At 43.2% G+C, this 21,516-nt stretch overlaps 1 protein-coding gene across 2 annotated transcripts in view; it reads left to right on the top strand.

Annotated features, from left to right (window-relative positions):
• The window catches only part of fancd2 (FA complementation group D2), a 178,429-nt gene extending 157,867 nt beyond the window's left edge, over positions 1-20,562 (top strand). For both annotated transcript variants that reach the window (XM_063067563.1, XM_063067564.1), the window contains 4 exons: positions 9,003-9,077; positions 14,442-14,588; positions 16,260-16,343; positions 19,534-20,562. In XM_063067563.1, the coding sequence (XP_062923633.1) occupies positions 9,003-9,077; positions 14,442-14,588; positions 16,260-16,343; positions 19,534-19,617 (390 nt within the window). In that variant the 3' untranslated portion in view covers positions 19,618-20,562. The remainder of the gene's footprint in view (positions 1-9,002; positions 9,078-14,441; positions 14,589-16,259; positions 16,344-19,533) is intronic.
• Positions 20,563-21,516: the final 954 nt, after the last annotated feature.

Below are 21,516 nucleotides of genomic sequence, written 5' to 3'. Positions count from 1 at the left end.
TAGACCAGTGTGGAGGATTTAATAGAAGACAGTCTTTTTCCTCAACACACATAAAAAATGCTGGTGATGCAGCAGGCCAGGCAGCATCTATAGGAAGAGTACAGTTGACGTTTCGGGCCGAGATCCTTCGTCAAGACCTTTCGTCTTGGCCCGACACGTCGACTGTACCTCTTCCTATAGATGCTGCCTGGCCTGCTGTGTTTACCAGCATTTTTTCTATGTGTGTTGCTTGAATTTCCAGCATCTGCAGATTTCCTCGTGTTTGAGTCTTTTTCCTCAGTGGTTTGATTGAGGCATGGCTGAGCAAGTGCGTGGATGTCAGCGAGTTAGACTGGCGGGAAGGATTTAAAAGAAATCCTTGTCCATTCGTCCCCCCCATCCCTCCCCACTGATCTCCCTCCTGGCACTTATCCGTGTAAGTGGAACAAGTGCTACACATGCCCTTACACTTCCTCCCTTACCACCATTCAGGGCCCCAGACAGTCCTTCCAGGTGAGGCAACACTTCACCTGTGAGTCGACTGGGGTGATGTACTGCGTCCGGTGCTCCCGATGTGGCCTTTTATATATTGGCGAGACCCGACGCAGACTGGGAGACCGCTTTGCTGAACATCTACGCTCTGTCTGCCAGAGAAAGCAGGATCTCCCAGTGGCCACACATTTTAATTCCACATCCCATTCCCACTCTGACATGTCTATCCACGGCCTCCTCTACTGTAAAGATGAAGCCACACTCAGGTTGGAGGAACAACACCTTATATTCCGTCTGGGTAGCCTCCAACCTGATGGCATGAACATCGACTTCTCTAACTTCCGCTAATGCCCCACCTCCCCCTCGTACCCCATCTGTTACTCATTTTTATGCACACATTCTTTCTCTCACTCTCTTTTTTCTCCCTCTGTCCCTCTGAATATACCTCTTGCCCATCCTCTGGGTCACCCCCCCCACCCCCCCCCGTCTTTCTTCCCGGACCTCCTGTCCCATGATCCTCTCGTATCCCCTTTTGCCTATCACCTGTCCAGCTCTTGGCTCCATCCCTCCCCCTCCTGTCTTCTCCTATCATTTTGGATCTCTCCCTCCCCCTCCAACTTTCAAATCCCTTACTCACTCTTCCTTCAGTTAGTCCTGACGAAGGGTCTCGGCCTGAAACGTCGACTGCACCTCTTCCTAGAGATGCTGCCTGGCCTGCTGCGTTCACCAGCAACTTTGATGTATGTTGCTTGAATTTCCAGCATCTGCAGAATTCCTGTTGTTTAGGATTTAAAAGAAGATAGCTTTGTAGAGGGAGTCAGAGTAGGAGGGCTTTGGTTCAAGGAGCTTCAGCGATAACAGTTCGAGGCGAGGTAAGCTACTTGTGAAGAATAGGAAGTATGTCTGTGAGGCCGGTGTTCTGTACTGGGTGTCAGATGTGGGATGTCCGGGAGACTTCCAGCCTCCCAGATGGGCACATCTACATCAAGTGCAGCAAGCTGCAGCTCCTTAGGGACCACATTAGGGAACTGGAGATGCAGCTCATTGACCTTTGTCTGGTCAGGGAAAGTGAGGAGGTGATAGAGAGGAGTTATAGGCAAGTAGTCACACCTGGGCCTCAGGAGACGGATAAGTGGATAACAGTCAAGAGAGGGAAGGGCAAGAATCAGATACTAGAGAGTACCCCTGTGGATGTGTTTGGGTACTGTTGGGGGGATGGCCTACCTGGGGGAAGCAACAGTGGCTGCGCCTCTGGTACAGAGTCGGGCCCTGTGTGGCTCAGAAGGGTAGGGATAAGAAGAGGATGGCAGCAGTGATAGGGGATTCTATAGTTCGGGGGCCAGACAGGCAATTCTGTGGACACAGGAAAGAAATGTGAGGCAAGAAATGGGAGGCAAGTGCCAGGATCCGGGATGTTTCTGATCGTGTCCACAATATCCTGAAGTGGGAAGTCGAACAGCCAGAGGTCGTGATACATATTGGTACCAACGATGTGGGTAGGAAAAGAGAGGAGGTCCTGAAAACAGACTACAGGGAGTTAGGAAAGAAGCTGACAAGCAGGACCTCAAAGGTAGTAGTCTCGGGATTTACTACCTGTGCCACGTGACAGTGAGTATAGGAGTAGAATGAGGCGGAGGATAAATACGTGGCTGAGGGATCGGAGCAGGGGGCAGGGATTCAGGGAATCATTCGGACCTCTTTTGGGGCAGGTGTGACCTGTACAAAAAAGACAGGTTGCACTTGAATCCGCGAGGGACCAATATCCTGACAGGGAGGTTTGCGAAGGCTGTTGGGGGAGAGTTTAAACTAGAATTGCTGGAGTGGAAATGAACTGAAGAGACAGAGGAAGGTGCGGTTAGCTCACAAATAGAGAAAGCTTGTAGGCAGTGTGACAGGGAGAATAGGCAGGTGACAGAAGGGATGCACTTACACTGATGGTTTAAGATGTGTTTATTTTAATGCAAGAAGCATCATGAACAAAGCGGATGAGCTTAGAGCATAGATCAGTACTTGGAGCTATGAAATTGTGGCCATTACAGAGACTTGGATGGCTCAAGGGCAGGAACGGTTAACTAGAGGGCCAGGCTTTAGATGTTTCAGAAAGGACAGGGAGAGAGGCAAAAGAGGTGGGGGAGTGGCACTGTTGATCAAAGATAGTGTCACGGCTGCAGAAAAGGAGGAAGTCATGGAAGGGTTGTTTACTGAGTCTCTGTGGTTGGAAATTAGGAACAGAAAGGGGTCAATAACTCTACTGGGTGTTTTTTATGGACCACCCAATAGTAACAGGAACATCGAGGAGCAGATAAGGAGACACATCCTGGAAAGGTGTAATAATAACAGGGTCGTGGTGGTGGGAGATTTTAATTTCCCAAATATTGATTGGCATCTTCGTAGAGCAGGGGATTTAGATGGGGTGGCATTTGTCAGGTGTGTTCAGGAAGGTTTCCTGACACAATATGTAGATAAGCCTACAAGAGGAGAGGCTGTACTTGATCTAGTATTGGGAAATGAACTTGGTCTGTCAGTGAGAGAGCATTTTGGAGATAGTGATCATAATTCTATCTCCTGTACAACAGCATTGGAGAGGGGTAGGAACAGACAAGTTAGGAAAGCATTTAATTGGAGTAAGGGGAAATATGAAGCTATCGGGCAGGAACTTGGAAGTATAAATTACGAGGGGTGATTGATAAGTTCATAGCCTAAGGTAGACGGCGTCAATTTTAGAAAACCTAGCACATTTATTTTTCCTACATTTACACACTAAGTCCAGCGGTCATGGAGGATACGGATCCCTTCTTTGTAGAAGACGGCATCTTGGACCTCCAGAAGTGGTCCACAGCAGGGGTGATTGATAAGTTCGTGGCCTAAGGTAGAAGGAGATGAGTTATACAGCTCTCGTTACATGCACGTGCAGTTCAACTCTTTGAGTGATCATGCAGAAAGTTTAAAGTTAATAACTCATCTCCTTCTACCTTAGGCCACAAACCTATCAATCACCCCTGCTGTGGGCCACTTCTGGAGGTCCAAGATGCCGAATTCTACAAAGAAGGGATCCGTATGCTCCACAACCGCTGGACTAAGTGTGTAAATGTAGGAGGAGACTATGTTGAAAAGTAAATGCACTAAATTTTCTAAAATTGAGTCCTTATACCCTAGGCCATGAACTTATCAATCACCCATCATACTTCCAAGTATGGAAGTATGTGGGATTGAGTTTTAAGAACTAAGAGGTAATGTTGCAGCTATATACAACCCTGGTCAGACCCCACTTGGAGTACTGTGCTCAATTCTGGTTGCCTCACTACAGGAAGGATGTGGAAACCATAGAAAGGGTGCAGAGGAGATCTACAAGGATGTTGCCTGGATTGGGGAGCATGCCTTATGGGAATAGGTTGAGCGAACTCGACCTTTTCTCCTTGGCACGAAGGAGGATGAGAGGTGACCTGGTAGAGGTGTATAAGATGATGAGAGGCATTGATCGTGTGGATAGTCAGAGGCCTTTTCCCAGGGCTGAAATGGCTAACATGAGAGGGCACAGTTTTAAGGTGCTTGGAAGTACGTAAAGAGGAGATGTCAGGGGCAAGTTTTTTACGCAGAGGGTGGTGAGTGCATCAAATGGCTGCCAACGACGGTGGTGGAGGCCGATACAATCGGGTCTTTTAAGGGACTCCTGGATAGGTACATGGAGCTTGAAAAATAGAGGGCTATGGGTAACCCTAGGTAATTTCTAAAATGAGTACATGTTCTGCACAGCACCGTGAGCTGAAGGGCCTGTATTGTGCTGTAGGTTTTCTATGTCTATATTTTCTATGACCTAATCCTATTCTTGTGTCTTATGCTCTTATTGTGTAAAGTCCACTGAAATTATAATGTCCCTTCTCATTGAACATTTGATGGCAAACATTTTCCCTTCATTGCTGGGGGAAAACTCCATCAAATGGAGGTTGGAACTTCCTTTTTATCCTGGATAATGGGCTACATGACTACCAGACCAGAGTTTGTGCGGCTACAGACATGGCTATAAGCTGCACTGGGGCCCCACAGAGGACTGTATTGGCTCCCTTCCTGTTTACCCTGTATACCTCGGACTTTAGATACAACACTGAGTCATGTCATCTGCAGAAACTCTTTGATGACTCAGCAATAGTTGGGTGTATAAAGGGAGGATGGGAGAATGAATACAGGGCCCTGGTGGAGAACTTTGTCAAATGGTGCAAGGTGAATCATCTGCAGTTTAGCATCAGTAAAACAAAGGAGATGGTGATGGACTTTAGGAAGTCTAAGCCTGGACTGCTCCCTCTTACTATTGATAGTCAGCATGTGGATGTGGAGAGGACCTGCAAGTACCGGAGGGTGCACCTGGATGTTAGACTTGAGTGGAGCACCAGCACAGAGGCTGTGTACAAGGAGGGCCAGAGTGACTTCTACTTCCTGAGGAGATTTAACATATAGGACACAGAATAGTACAGCACAGTACAGGCCCTTCGGCCCACATTGTTGTACCAAACCTCAAACCCTGCCTCCCTGCCTCCTATATAACCCCCCACCTTAAATTCCTCCATATACCTGTCTAGTAGTCTCTTAAATTTCACTAGTGTATCTGCCTCCACCACTGACTCAGGCAGTGTATTCCACACACCAACCACTCTCTGAGTAAAAAACCTTCCTCTAATATCCCCCTTGAACTTCCCACCCTTACCTTAAAGCCATATCCCCTTGTTTTGAGCAGTGGTGCCCTGGGGAAGGGGCACTGGCTATCCACTCTATCTATTCCTTTAAATATCTTGTATACCTCTATCATGTTTCCTCTCATCCTCCTTCTCTCCAAAGAGTAAAGTCCTAGCTCCCTTAATGACTGATCACAATCCATACTCTCTAAACCAGGCAGCATCCTGGTAAATCTCCTCTGTACCCTTTCCAATGCTTCCACATCCTTCCTATAGTGAGGCAAGCAGAACCGGACACAGTACTCCAAGTGTGACCTAACCAGAGTTTTATAGAGCTGCATCATTACCTCGCGACTCTTAAACTCTATCCCTCGACTTATGAAAGCTAACACCCCATAAGCTTTCTTAACTACCCTATCTACCTGTGAGCCAACTTTCAGGGATCTGTGGATATGTACCCCCAGATCCTCCACTCTACCAAGTATCCTGCCATTTACTTTGTACTCTGCCTTGGAGTTTGTCCTTCCAAAGTGTACCACCTCACACTTCTTCGGGTTGAACTCCATCTGCCACTTCTCAGCCCACTTCTACATCCTATCAATGTCTCTCTGCAATCTTCGACAATCCTCTACACTATCCACAACACCACCAACCTTTGTGTCGTCTGCAAACTTGCCAACCCACCCTTCTACCCCCACATCCAGGTTGTTAATAAAAATCACGAAAAGTAGAGGTCCCAGAACCGATCCTTGTGGGACACCACTAGTCACAACCTCCAATCTGAATGTACTCCCTCCACCACGACCCTCTGCCTTCTGCAGGCAAGCCAATTCTGAATCCACTTGGCCAAACTTCCCTGGATCCCATGCCTTCCGAGTTTCTGAATAAGCCTACTGTGTAGAACCTTGTCAAATGCCTTACTAAAATCCATATAGATCAGATCGACCTCACTACCCTCATCTATATGCCTGGTCATCTCCTCAAAGAACTCTATCAGGCTTGTTAGACACGATCTGCCCTTCACAAAGCCATGCTGACTGTTCCTGATCAGACCATGATTCTTTTAATGCCCATAGATCCTATCTCGAAGAATTTTTTCCAACAGCTTTCCCACCACAGACATAAGGCTCTCTGGTCTGTAATTACCCGGACTATCCCTACTACCTTTTTTGAACAAGGGGACAACATTCATCTCCTTCCAATCCTCTGGTACCATTCCTGTAGACAATGAGGACATAAAGATCCTAGCCAGAGGCTCAGCAATCTCTTCCCTCGCCTCGTGGAGCAGCCTGAGGAATATTCTGTCAGGCCCCAGGGACTTACCTGTCCTATTGTATTTTAATAACTCCAACACCTCCTCTCCCTTAATATCAACATGCTCCAGAACATCAACAGATTTATGTCCATAAGACCATAAGATAAAGGCGCAGTAGGACATTCAGCCCATCAAATCTGCTCCACCATTCAATCATGGGCTGATCCAATTCGTCCAGTCATCCCTACTCTCCTGCCTTCTCCCCATACCCTTTGATGCCCTTGCTAATCAAAAACCCATCTATCTGTGCCTTAAATACACCCAATGACTTGACCTCCACAGCCTCTCATCGCAATAAATTCCACAGATTTACCACCTTCTGACTAAAGTAATTTCTCCTCATCTCTGTTTTAAATGGACATCCTTCAATCCTGAAGTCGTGCCCTCTTGCCCTGGACTCCCTTACCATGGGAAATAACAATTTGTTCAGGCCTTGTAACATTTGGAATGTTTCTGTGAGATCCCCCCCCCCCCCCATTCTCCTAAACTCCAGGGAATACAGCCTAAGAGCTGCTAGACATTCTTCATACGGTAACCCTTTCATTCTTGTAATCATTCTTGTGAATCTTCTCTGAACCCTCTCCAATGTCAGTATATCCTTTCTAAAATAAAGAGCCCAAAACTGCACACAAACTCCGTGTGGTCTCATGAGTGCCTTATAGAGCCTCAACATCACATCCCTGCTGTTATATTCTATACCTCAAGAAAATAATGCCAACATTGCATTCACCTTCGGCACCACCAATTCAACCTGGAGGTTAACCTTTAGGGTATCCTGCACAAGGACTTCCAAGTCCCTTTACATCTCTGCATTTTGAATTCTCTCCCCATCTAAATAATAGTCTGCCTGTTTATTTCTGCCACCAAAGTGTATGACCATACACTTTCCAACATTGTATCTAATTTGCCACTTCTTTGCCCATTCTCCTAAACTAAGTCTTTCTGCAGGCTCTTTGTTTCCTCAACACTGGCCACTCGTGCACCTATCTTTGTATCATCGGCAAACTTAGCCACAAATCCATTACACCCATAGTCCAAATTATTGACATACATCTTAAAAAGTAGGGTCCCAACACTGACCCCTGTGGCAGCCAGCCAGAATAGGATACCTTTAATTCCCACTCTCTGTTTTCTGCTAATCAGACAATGCTCCACCCATGCTAGTAACTTCCCTGTAAAAACATGGGCTCTTACCTTGCTAAGCAGCCTCATGTGCGGCACCTTGTCAAAGGCCTTCTGAAAATCCAAGTACACCACATCCACTGTATCTCCTTTGTCTGCCCTGTTTGTAATTTCCTCAAAAAATTGCAGTAGGTTTGTCAGGCAGGATTTTCCTTTCAGGAAGCCATGCTGGCTTTGGCCTATCTTGTCATGTGCCTCCAGGTACTCCGTAATCTCATCCCTAACAATCGATTCCAACAACTTCCCAACCACTGATGTCAGGCCCACAGGTCTGTAGTTTCCTTTCTGCTGCCTCCCACCCTTCTTAAATAGCGGAGTAACATTTGCAATTTTCCAGTCATCCAGTACAATGCCAGAATCCTTTGGAGTATACAGGCCTTTCCTTCACATGTTATAGTCTGTTGTCGCCAGTGCAGTCTTCAGTGTGGTGGTGTGCTGGGGCAATAGCATCAACATAGGTGATGCCAACAGGCTCAATAAACTGATTAGAAAGGCTGCTCTGTTATAGGAATCAAACTGGACACACTGGAGTCTGTGGTAGAACAAAGAACCCTATGGAAAATCCTGTCTATTCTGGACAATGCTTCTCATCCTCTGTACATCACCTTGGCTGAACAGAAAAGCACTTTTAGTAATAGACTGAGACAACTGTGCTGCTCCAAAGAGCGCTATGTGAGGTCATTCTTACCCGAGTCTACTAGGCTCCATAATGAGTCAACCTATAGCTGGGGAAGTGATGACCCCTCCTGTAACACACATCAAAGTTGCTGGTGAACGCAGCAGGCCAGGCAGCATCTCTAGGAAGAGGTACAGTTGACGTTTCAGGCCGAGACCCTTCGTCAGGACTAACTGAAGGAAGAGCTAGCACTCTTCCTTTTTAGTCTCTTACTAACTCTTCCTTCAATTCGTCCTGACGAAGGATCTTGGCCTGAAATGTCGACTGTACCTCTTCCTAGAGATGCTGTATGGCCCGCTGTGTTCACCAGCAACTTTGATGTGTGTTGCTTGAATTTTCAGTATCTGCAGAATTCCTCTTGTTTGCGTTTTTAAACCCCCTCCTGTTAGACTGTTTAAGGTAACTTACTTTTCATTCGTTCTTACTTCTTTTCTAATAGTTGTAAATCTGTGCACTTGCAATGCTACTATGACACTGTAATTTCCTTTGGGATCAATAAAGTATCTACCTGTTTATCTATCTATTTATAATGATCAAAAAGGAATTGTTTATTTTGCAATAGGTTAAGAGGGATAGTTATAAGTTCACCTTACCAAAGCAATTAAAAAAATTTTTTAACTTGATGGCATTCAATTATTTTCTCCCATAATTTATAACGGAGCACTGAGGATATTTTCTTTTTCTCTTAAAGGATGACGTTCAGAGTTTGCTGAAAGCTCTACAGCTGAGCACTCGTCAGCTGCACCATATGTGTGGACATAGCAAGGTATCAGTGCAACATAAAAGGCTATTGAGTTGCAAGTAATTAGTACTGGCCAGCTTTCTTAGTTTGTTTGAATTTCTTGTAGGACTATCTGTAAATTAAGATGTAAACTCTGCTGCAGAGTTATTCTAGTCAACTTTGTATTTGACTGGTTAAATTAATATAATTGCTCTAAGTTACAAGAATCCTCTAAGGTTGTTTAAGTAACATGGGTGAGAAAAATGTGAGAAATATAGACATTTGACTTCTTGACTTCTGCATTAAAAATACGAGAAATTATTTTACTATTCTGTAACTCAGTAAAAACAATATCATTATTCATTGATTCTGAAATTATGTTTCTGAAGTCATAGAATTATACAGTACAGAAATGGGCTTTTCAGCCTTCCATGTTCTTGCTGACCATATACTGTTGTCTTGCCTCCTCCACTGAATCACTGTAAAAGACCACATAAGCAGTGAATTGAATGAAGATCTATACAAACTCTGCATTTTTAAATTGGGTGCATTTATTAGTTTTGACAAATATTTGAATTCAATAAATGCGCTATTTTACACTTAGTGTTAATATCTTTGTTGTTATAAAGTAAAATGATTTGGTAAAAGGGTCATTTTGTGTCAGCGGACTAAACACTAAACATATCACCGTATTGAAAGATTGCATTTGTGAAAAAGTCAGAATAAGAAACCATAAGACATTCGGCCCATCGAGTCTGCTCAGCCATTCCATCATGGCTGATCCCAGATTCCACTCAACCTCATACACCAGCCTTCCCACCATAACCTTTGATACCCTGACCAATCCGGAAACTTACCAATTTTCACCTTAAATATACACACAGTCTTGGCCCATAGCTGTCTATGGCAGAGCATTCCACAGGTATACTACTCTTTGGCTAACAAAAAAATCCTCCTTACCTCAGTTCTAAAGGGTCGCCCCTCAATTTTGAGGCTGTGCCCTCTAGTTCTGGACACCCCCGACATAGGAAACAACCTCTCCGCGTCCACCTTATCTAGTCCTTCCAACATTCCATAGGTTTCAATGAGATCCCCCTGCATTCTTCTAAATTCCAGTGAGTACAGGCCCAAAATTGCCAAATGCTGCTCATATGTTAACCCTTTCATTCCCAGTATCATCTCTTGAACCTCCTCTGGACTCTCTCCAATCCTTTCTGGGATGTGGGGCCCAAAACTGTGAATAGTGGTGTCTTATAAAGCCTCAGCACAAGGGCTCATAAGTCCCTTTGCACCTCTGATATTTGAATTTTCTCCCCATTTAGATAATAGTCTGCACTTATGTTCCTTTGAACAAAATGCATTATTGTACATTTCCCAACACTGTTCCATCTGCCACTTTTTTGCCCATTCTTCCAATTCGTCTGATTCCTTCTGCAATCCATTTGCTTCTTCAGCACTACCCACCCCTCCACCTATCTTTGTATCATCCACAGACTTTGTCACAAAACCATCAATTCCGTTATCTAAATCAGTGACAAACAATGTGAAAAGTAGCAGTCCCAATACTGACCCCTGAGGAACACCACGTCACTGGCAGCCAACCAAAAATGACCCCCTTTATTCCCACTCACTGCCTCCTTGCTGTCAACTAGTCCTCTGTCCATGCTAGTAACTTCCCTGCGATCCCATGGGATTTTATCTTGTTAAGCAGCCTCATGTGTGGTAACTTGTCAAGTGCCTTTTGAAAATCCAAGTGAATGATATCTTTTGCCTCTCCTCTGTCCGCCCTGCTTGTTACTTCCTCAAAGTACTCTAACAGATTTGTCAGGCAAGATTTCCCTTTACAGAAACCATGCTGACTTTGACTTATTTAATCATTAGCCTCGAAGTACCCCAAAACTCATCCTTAAAATGGACTCCAGCACTTTCCCAACCACTGAGGTTAGGCTGACTGGCCTAAAATTTCCTTTCTTTTTCCTTCCTCCCTTCTTAAAGAGTGGAGTGACATTTGTAATTTTCCATTCCTCCAGAATCAAGTGAATCTTGAAAGATTCTTGGATTTCAGCAAGGCATTTGATAAGCTACCCCATGCAAGGCTTATTGAGAAAGTAAGGAGGCATGGGATCCAAGGGGACATTGCTTTGTGGATCCAGAACTGGCTTGCCCACAGAAGGCAGAGAGTGGTTGTAGGCAGGTCATATTCTGCATGGAGGTCGGTCACCAGTGGAGTGCTTCAGGGATCTGTTCTGGGACCCTTACTCTTCGTGATTTTTATAAATGACCTGGATGCGGAAGTGAAGGAATGGGTTAGTAAGTTTGCTGATGACACAAAGGTTGGAGATGTTGTAGATGGTGTGGAGGGCAGTCAGAGGTTACAGCGGGACATTGATAGAATGCAAAACTGGGCTGAGAAGTGGCAGATGGAATTCAACCCAGATAAGTGTGAAGTGGTTCATTTTGGTAGATAGGTCAAATATAATGGCAGAATATAGTATTGATGGTAAGACTCTTGGCAGTGTGGAGGATCAGAGGGATCTTGGGGTCCAAGTCCATAGGACGCTCAAAGCAGCTGGGCAGGTTGACTCTGTGGTTAAGAAGGTGTACGGTGTATTGGCCTTCATCAATCGTGGAATTGAATTTAGCAGCTGAGAGGTAATGTTGCAGCTATATAGGACCCTGGTCAGACCCTACTTGGAATACAGTTCTGGTCGCCTCACTATAGGAAGGATGTGGAAACTATAGAAAGGGTGCAGAGGAGATTTACAAGGATGTTGCCTGGATTGGGGAGCATGCCTTATGAGAATAGGTTGAGTGAACTCAGCCTTTTCTCCTTGGAGCGACGGAGGATGAGAGGTGACCTGATAGAGGTGTATAAGATGATGAAAGGCATTGATCGTGTGGATAGTCAGAGGCTTTTTCCCGGGGCTGAAATGGTTGCCACAAGAAGACACAGGTTTAAGGTGCTGGGGAGTAGGTACAGAGAAGATGTCAGGGGTAAGATTTTTACTCAAGAGAGTGGTGAGTGTGTGGAATGGGCTGCCGGCAATGGTGGTGGAGGTGGAAACAATAGGGTCTTTTAAGAGACTTTTAGATAGGTACATGGAGCTTAGTAAAATAGAGGGCTAGTAATAGAGGGCTAGTAAGCCTAGTAATTTCTAAGGTAGGGACATGTTCGGCACAATTCTGTGGGCCCGAAGGGCCTGTATTGTGTTGTAGGTTTTCTATGTTTCTATCATAACCAATGCATCTGCTATATCTTCAGCAACTTCTTTCAGAATCTGGGATGTAGTCCATCTAGTCCAGGTGACTTGGCCACCTTAAGATCTTTGAGTGTGCCTGGTACTTCATCCTTTGTAATAACAATGGTACTCACTCCTACTCCCTGACACTCATTGACCTCTGGCACACTGCTAGTGCCTTCACAGTGAAGATTGATGCAAAGTACTTATTAAGTTTATCTGCCATTTCTTTGTCCCCCATTACTACCTCACCTGCATCATTTTCCAGTGGTCCAATATCAATTCTCACCTCCCTTTTATTCTTTATAACTGAAAAAAAACTTTTTAATATCCTATTGGCTAGTTTGCCAATTATATTTCATCTTTTCCCTTCTTATGGCTTTTTAGTTTCCTTTTTGTTGGATTTTAAAAACTTCCCAATCACCCAACTTCTCCACTCACTTTTGCTACATTATATGCCCTTTCCTTAGCTTTTATGCAGTCCTTAACTTCCCTTGTCATCCACAGTTGCCTACCCCCACCATTTGAGAACCACTTCTGTGGGACATATTTATCCTGCGCCAAGTGAACTATTCCCAGAAACTTTAGCTGCCTCTGCTCTGCCACCATCCCCACCAGTATCCCATTCATATCCACCTGGGCAAGCTCCTTTCTCATGCCTTTAATTCCCTTTATTCCATTGCGATACTGATACATCTGACTTGTGCTTCTCCCTCTCAAATTACAGTAGGAATTCAATCACATTATGATCACTGCTTCCTAAGGATTCCATTACCTTAAACTCCCTAATAAAATCTGGATTATTACGCAACATCCAATCTAAGATAGCCTTTCCCCAAGTAGGCTCAAACACAAGCTGCTCTAAGGCATTCAACAAATTTTCTCTCTTGTGATTCAACGTCAACCTGATTTTCCCAACTCCTTGCATATCGACGTCCCCATTACAATTGTGACGTTGCCCTTATTACATGTTCTTACCAGCTCCCTTTGCCGTTTCTTAACTCCACCCACAAAGACTCAACATTCTCTGACCCTCTCACCTCTTCCTAAAGATGTAATTCCATCTCTTAACCAACAGAGCAGTGCTAACGCTTATGCCTTCCTGCCTGTCCTCTCGATACAAAGCTCCCAACTATAATGTTCTTTCAGCCACGACTCTGATGTCCGCAATGTCATACTGACCAATCTAACTGCACCACGTGTTCATCCACCTTATTCCAAATACTACCTGTATTTAAATACAGCACCTTCAGTCCTACATTCTTTATGCTTTTGAATTTTGCCTCTGTGGTACAATATAACTCTGCACTGCTGCGTTTGTACCCAATCATTGGCTTGTCCTTCCTTATTATACCCATCATCTACTTGTAAACCTGCTGGCTCATTCATACCAGCTCTGTCATACTGCATCCCATCCCCCTGCCATATTTGTTCAGACCACTCCCAACAGCTTCAGCAAACCTGCCCGCAAGGATATTGGTCTCCCTTGGATTCAAATGATTCTTTAAGTCCCGGTATGCAGCATTGGTGTAGCCACGTGAACTCCTAAGCTTCATGGTAGCGTAACCATGAGACATAGGAACAGAATTAGGCCATTCAGTCCATCGAGTCTGCTCCATTGTAATGCTATTACAGCACAGCTGACCCAGGTTCAAATCTGCCCTGTCTGCAAAGAGTTTGCACTTTCTTCTGGGTGTAGCGGTTTCCTCTTATTACCAAAGACATAGAGGTTAGGTTAATTGGTCACAGTTAATTGCGTGGTGAGGGCTCATTGCACTATAAGGGCCTGTTGCCATGCTGTATGTTTAAATAAAATAAATTAATAAAATAAGATGAATCAAAAAGATCATTATATTGCTTAAAATATCTAATACAGTTGAATACTTAAAAAACATATAGGTGGGAAGGTACACTTCAAGAAAATAAGCAAGTTATTTTAATGTTTTTAAGAGCTTTCCTTTTTCACAAAAGGTACCTGAAAACAAGGTGGACTGTGATATGAATTAGCTGTTGATCTTTTAATTACTAATATTTCGTCGTATAAGTAAATGAAATACGAGTAATGATGCAATGTTAATACATTTTAATGTTAGTGATGTTATCAGAAGAACATGAACTTTCAGGCTTCATTGTAACAAACTTTACCTTCTCTTTCCTATGGTTAACTTAGATCAACCAAGATACTAATCTTACCAATCATGTCCCATTGTTGAAGAAGCTGTTGGAACTATTTGTGTACCGAGTTAAAGCAATGTTGACCATCAACAAATGCCAAGATGCATTCTGGCTAGGAAATCTCAAAAACAGAGACCTGCATGTGAGTGTATATATTTAAATAAAAGTACAGATCTGTCCGTTGGCTTGTCAAAATAGAATTATGTTCTGCCAAGTTATTACATGCTTCACCGAGGATCATCACATTGTTGTAGTGGAGAGGCTTGTGAGCTCCTGAGATCCCAAGAGAGATGCATCTGGAGCTTAGCTCGTGTTAAGGTCACCCATGGTGGTGAGGTCAAAGGAGAGGTTCCAGACAAAGCAATCCAACAAGACCTCAATGCTGTAGTTGGTGGAAGGTGATGACACATCACCATGGCAGTGAAGGCGGAGGAAGGCTGCAGCAGTGAAGGGTCCCCAGTTGCCTTACGTGCCATGCCACTGGACCCTGATCTCGATCTGTCAAGGGCCGCGTAGTGGCTGCCCGTGCATCAGCCTCCCCACATTAAACAAAGTCACACACAGGCATTCTCCATTAGGGGAATAGCCCCTTAGGAGAACATCATACTCAACTCGAGTAATCACACTGCATGTCTTTCCTCCACCTCCCCCTCATACCCCATCCGTTATCTATTTATATACACATATACTTTTTCTCTCTCTCCTTTTTCTCCCTCTGTCCCTCTCACTATACCCCTTGCCCATCCTCTGGGTTTTTTCCCCTCCTCCCCCTTTTCCTTCTCCCTGGACCTCCTGTCCCATGATCCTCTCATATCCCTTTTGCCAATCACCTGTCCAGCTCTTGGCTCCATCCCTCCCCCTCCTGTCTTCTCCCATCATTTTAGATCTCTCCCTCCCCCTCCCACTTTCAAATCTCTTACTCACTCTTCCTTCAGTTAGTCCTGACGAAGGGTCTCGGCCCGAAACGTTGACTGTACATCTTCCCAGAGATGCTGCCTTGCCTGCTGCATTCACCAGCAACTTTGATGTGTGTTACATGTCTTTCAGTTGTGTTTGCTTGTTTGTGGGTCTGAAAGTTGTACTCAATGCAGAAGCTTAGAATATTCCCTTCAATGTCTTGCACCTCCCTCCTAAATTAATATGTGAACTTCCTTTCAAACTTGTTCTTTCCCAGGTCTTCCAGTGTTTTATTTTTCTCTCACCTTATTAGGTTCTTTTTAATATGCTCCAAAGGCATCACCTAATCATTACCATTTCCTGATCCATCCCGTCTTCTGTCTCCTTCTATCCAACTTTCTTGATGGTGGCTAGGATTCACCTTTGCAATTCCCCACCATGTGTTTCTCATTTTTAATAAGAACACTGCAAATCCCAAATACTAGTTTGCAAATGGTTCTAATAATTCTGGCATTGGTGTTCCAAGTCATATAATAGCTTTGGCAAACAGTGACTGAAAAATGTCTTATGATCTATATCCTCAAATGAAGTTCTGCATTTTCTTCTATTGTGGCTGCTGATGTTATTCACCAATTAATGTTACTAAATTGTTACATTCACAGAAGGACAAACCAGGGAAATGTGGTTTACTGGTAGGATATGTGCATATAGTTATCCTTAGTTCTATTGAGGGAGGGAAGGCCAGATGGAATGGAGAATAAACAAAAAGTCACAGCGGGTTTCTTCCAACCTTTTCCTTCTGTTACCCATCTCTGTTCTCCCTTGGAAATTGTTTATGTGTACCTTGAGCAGTGTATCAGAATGAAGCCTTCAATGGGATAAATACAGCTGATTGAGTGATTGTTACTTTAAACAGGGGGAAGAGATCTTAACCCAGGAATCCCAGCAGGAGATTGGAGATGAAGAAGAATCACAGTTACCTGAAGATCATGAGGAAGAGGTAAGCTTCGGGAGGGTACTCGTACTGTGAGAGTGACTATGATAAAGTAAGCTGTCAACGTTTGCTGTTGTGTGCTTGGGCAGCAGGCTGAGGGTCGCAGACACCAACAGAATCAACAAACTCATTCATAAGGCCAGTGATGTTGTGGGGATGGAACTGGACTCTCTCACGGTGGTGTCTGAAAAGAGGATGCTGTCTAAGTTGCATGCCATCTTGGACAATGTCTCCTATCCACTACATAATGTACTGGTTGGGCACAGGAGTACATTCAGCCAGAGACTTATTCCACCGAGATGCAACACAGAGCGTCATAGGAAGTCTTCCTGCCTGTGGCCATCAAACTTTACAACTCCTCCCTTGGAGGGTCAGACACCCTGAGTCGATAGGCTGGTCCTGGACTTATTTCTGGGCATAATTTACATATTACTATTTAACTATTTATGATTTTATTACTATATTATTTATGGAGCAACTGTAACGAAAATCCAATTTCCCCCGGGATCAATAAAGTCTGACTATGACTATATACTTGGGATAATATTGGGCCAGCTGATTGGATGATTATATAATACTTGGTTATTGATATCAGTAAATTCCAAAATTTGTCATTATGTTAATGCAAGCTAGGTACTATGATACAGATTGTACAAAGTATTAAAAAATCATCCAGTCAGCTGGTCCAATATTATAATTGTGTAAATGCAAATAAGTTACTTTGATACAGATTGTACAAAACAGTCCCCCAAAGTTAAGGTAATAGAAACATAGAAACATAGAAAATAGGTGCAGGAGTAGGCCATTCGGCCCTTTGAGCCTGCACCGCCATTTATTATGATCATGGCTGATCATCCAACTCAGAACCCCGCCCCAGCCTTCCCTCCATACCCCCTGATCCCCGTAGCCACAAGGGCCATATCTAACTCCCTCTTAAACATAGCCAATGAACTGGCCTCAGCAGTTTGCTGTGGCAGAGAATTCCACAGATTCACCACTCTCTGTGTGAAGAAGTTTTTCCTAATCTCGGTCCTAAAAGGCTTCCCCTTTATCCTCAAACTGTGACCCCTTGTTCTGGACTTCCCCAACATCGGGAACAATCTTCCTGCATCTAGCCTGTCCAATCCCTTTAGGATTTTATACGTTTCAATCAGATCCCCCCTCAATCTTCTAAATTCCAACGAGTACAAGCCCAGTTCATCCAGTTTTTCTTCATATGAAAGTCCTGTCATCCCAGGAATCAATCTGGTGAACCTTCTTTGTACTCCCTCTATGGCAAAGATGTCTTACCTCAGATTAGGGGAACAAAACTGCACACAATACTCCAGGTGTGGTCTCACCAAGGCCTTGTACAACTGCAGTAGTACCTCCCTGCTCCTGTACTCGAATCCTCTCGCTATAAATGCCAGCATACCATTCGCCTTTTTCACCGCCTGCTGTACCTGCATGCCCACTTTCAATGACTGGTGTATAATGACACCCAGGTCTCGTTGCACCTCCCCTTTTCCTAATCGGCCACCATTCAGATAATAATCTGTTTTCCTATTTTTGCCACCAAAGTGGATAACTTCACATTTATCCACATTAAATTGCATCTGCCATGAGTTTGCCCACTCACCCAACCTATCCAAGTCACCCTGCATCCTCTTAGCATCCTCCTCACTGCTAACACTGCCGCCCAGCTTCGTGTCATCCGCAAACTTGGAGATGCTGCATTTAATTTCCTCATCCAAGTCATTAATATATATTGTAAACAACTGGGGTCCCAGCACTGAGCCTTGTGGTACCCCACTAGTCACCGCCTGCCATTCTGAAAAGGTCCCGTTTATTCCCACTCTTTGCTTCCTGTCTGCTAACCAATTCTCCACCCACACCAATACCTTACCCCCAATACCATGTGCTTTAAGTTTGCACACTAATCTCCTGTGTGGGACCTTGTCAAAAGCCTTTTGAAAATCCAAATATACCACATCCACTGGTTCTCCCCTATCCACTCTACTAGTTACATCCTCAAAAAATTCTATGAGATTCGTCAGACATGATTTTCCTTTCACAAATCCATGCTGACTTTGTCCGATCATTTCTCCACTTTCCAAATGTGCTGTTCTCACATCCTTGATAACTGACTCCAGCAGTTTCCCCACCACCGACGTTAGGCTAACCGGTCTATAATTCCCCGGTTTCTCTCTCCCTCCTTTTTTAAAAATTGGGGTTACATTAGCCACCCTCCAATCCTCAGGAACTAGTCCAGAATCTAACGGGTTTTGAAAAATTATCACTAATGCATCCACTATTTCTTGGGCTACTTCCTTAAGCACTCTAGGATGCAGACCATCTGGCCCTGGGGATTTATCTGCATTCAATCCCTTCAATTTACCTAACACCACTTCCCTACTAACATGTATTTCACTCAGTTCCTCCATCTCACTGGACCCTCTGTCCCTTACTATTTCTGGAAGATTATTTATGTCCTCCTTAGTGAAGACAGAACCAAAGTAATTATTCAATTGGTCTGCCATGTCCTTGCTCCCCATAATCAATTCACCTGTTTCTGTCTGCAGGGGACCTACATTTGTCTTTACCAGTCTTTTCCTTTTTACATATCTATAAAAGCTTTTACAGTCCGTTTTTATGTTCTCTGCCAGTTTTCTCTCATAATCTTTTCTCCCCTTCCTAATTAAACCCTTTGTCCTCCTCTGCTGAACTCTGAATTTCTCCCGGTCCTCAGGTGAGCCACTTTCTCTGGCTAATTTGTATGCTACTTCTTTGGAATTGATACTATCCCTAATTTCTCTTGTCAGCCACGGGTGCACTACCTTCCTTGATTTATTCTTTTGCCAAACTGGAATGAACAATTGTTGTAGTTCATCCATGCAACCTATAAATGCTTGCCATTGCATATCCACCGTCAATCCTTTAAGTGTCATTTGCCAGTCTATCTTAGCTAATTCACGTCTCATACCTTCAAAGTTACCCCTCTTTAAGTTAATGCTTGGCCATAGATTATAAAGTGGTATTCAAATCTGAAACGTCAGATCTCAGTTACAAACAAGGTATCAAACCCAAGGAAGGTAATGCAATGAGCCACAGATCATAGATTGTAAAAGGAAAAAAGACTATAATGTGGGAATGAATCATGCTTTTATTATAGTATCTACAAAGGAAACAAAAAGCTGTACAATTTGCTTTCTTGCAGGAGATGGAAGAGGAAGAGGATGGTGGATGTGAGTCTGACACAATGAAAACTACAAAGGATGATGAAGACTCTGACAGTGATTAGGTCTTTATTGACCATATCTGTGCTGGTACACCAAGCAATTGAAGTTGTTTACTAATATATGCAAGTCAACTGCTAGCTTTAGTGAGGAGCTGTGGATTATGTATAGGAGGGTTTGGAAAATCTGATGTAATCTTTGGAATTGATATGTGTGTAAATGATCATCTTTAATGGACTTTGTTCAAGATTCATTAAAGCATTTCAATGGTCATCAAACAGAGTTTGAGGCACTTGAAGATGCTGAAGGTATTCACCTTACCCAGCTTATTTGGATAGTAATCACCACTACTCATTGAGCTGTGAACAGTAAAATTTTTTTACCTGCTTTGTCTCTTAAATAGCACACATTAATACTGTACTGTAATGCTTTGAAGTGTCACTAGGCCTGTCAGATGTTCAAAATTCGTAGATTTTAGATTTGAACAACTGAAATACTATTGCTCCCTGATTTGATATTCATTAATTATATAAATTAAAAGTCAATTGCTTTCATAGAAGTTGCAGACTTAATGGCATAATTTACCAGAAGTCCTCTGTAAGAACCTAGAATCCCTTATTTTTGTTACGTTCTTAATTTGAATGTTTCAATACTCTGACTAATTTTGATGTTTAAGGTCAACTTTATAACTTTATTTTGAATTGGGGATCAGGTATCACATTAAGCAGATGAATTACAAGGGTGATCTTTTGAAGGAGAGATGACTGTTTTTATCTAATTATGGATTGTTTTGAAAGCTACATTGCATGTCAACAGGATGTTGATCTTGGAATTGGTGATGTCAAAGTTTGCCTTAATGCCCTCTTCCATTATTTTTTGCAATTGTAAGTAAAGTATTCTCTTGAATTCTTTCTTTGTCACTCACGGTTTGTTTATTATATGAAATGTATAATTGTAAATTGTTTTGTTAACAAGTTGTGTTACAGTACAAAAAATTAAAATGTTGACTTTTTGTGAGATATTTGTTGAATATTCAAGTTCCAGTTCAAGTTTAGTTGCCATTTAACCATACACTGGAATACAGCCAAACGACCTCTGGGACAAGGTGCAAAACACAGAACCAAGAGTCAGATACATCACATATAATTACAATAGCAGTAAAACATACAGTTACAAAAAAAATTAATAAAATAGCCCAAGTCCCTGAGTCTCATGGCCTGTGGATTAATGGTGCATGGATGTTTTGTTGAGTTCTGTTCATTTGGACTATGTAGGTATTTAGTGGGCATGTGCACTTCCCTGTTATATGCATGCATGCCAGAGGAAAAAGGGGAATTGTGGGATGAAATGTTGGTGGCCCTCATGTATTGAACTGAGATATTGAGAGTAAAGTTGTTTAAATGACAGGATTGGGCATTAACAGGGGTAGCAGAGGATGATTTCCAGTTATAGCATTCCGCTGGCATTTGATGAGAGTAAGCCTTATGAAAGCTGGAAAAATGAAACTGGAATATGGACTCATGTTATGGAACTGGAGAAGAAAATGCAAGCCGTGGCTGTTGCGTTGTTACTTTCGGGAAGTGCGAGAGACTGTGATGGGAAATTTGGTGAAAGACTTGAACAAAGATGACAGTATGAATACACTAATAAATACAGTTGACTCTTTTTAAGGAAGAAAAGGACAGATGTATGAGGCATATTCAGACTTTGACAAATTTTACAGAGATAATTCTTTAAAATGTGGCCAATTATGTTAGTGATTTTGAACAAAAGTACAGTTACGTGCATAAATACAAAATGAAACTCCTTGACGCTGTATTAGCATGTCTAGACAAAAAGGACAAACAGCTAGCATTAACTCCATGTACAGAACTTGCATTTGCACCTGTGAAATCAGCACTGAACAGAATTTTTGGAGAAAAAGCCTCTAAAACAGTCAGAATTAGTTTGAGTCGGGAAACAAC

This window comes from Mobula hypostoma, chromosome 15, assembly GCF_963921235.1.
Source record: "Mobula hypostoma chromosome 15, sMobHyp1.1, whole genome shotgun sequence".
Taxonomy (NCBI): domain Eukaryota; kingdom Metazoa; phylum Chordata; class Chondrichthyes; order Myliobatiformes; family Myliobatidae; genus Mobula; species Mobula hypostoma.
Note: the sequence above shows the minus strand (reverse complement) of the source record. Positions and strands in the feature narration are given on the sequence as shown.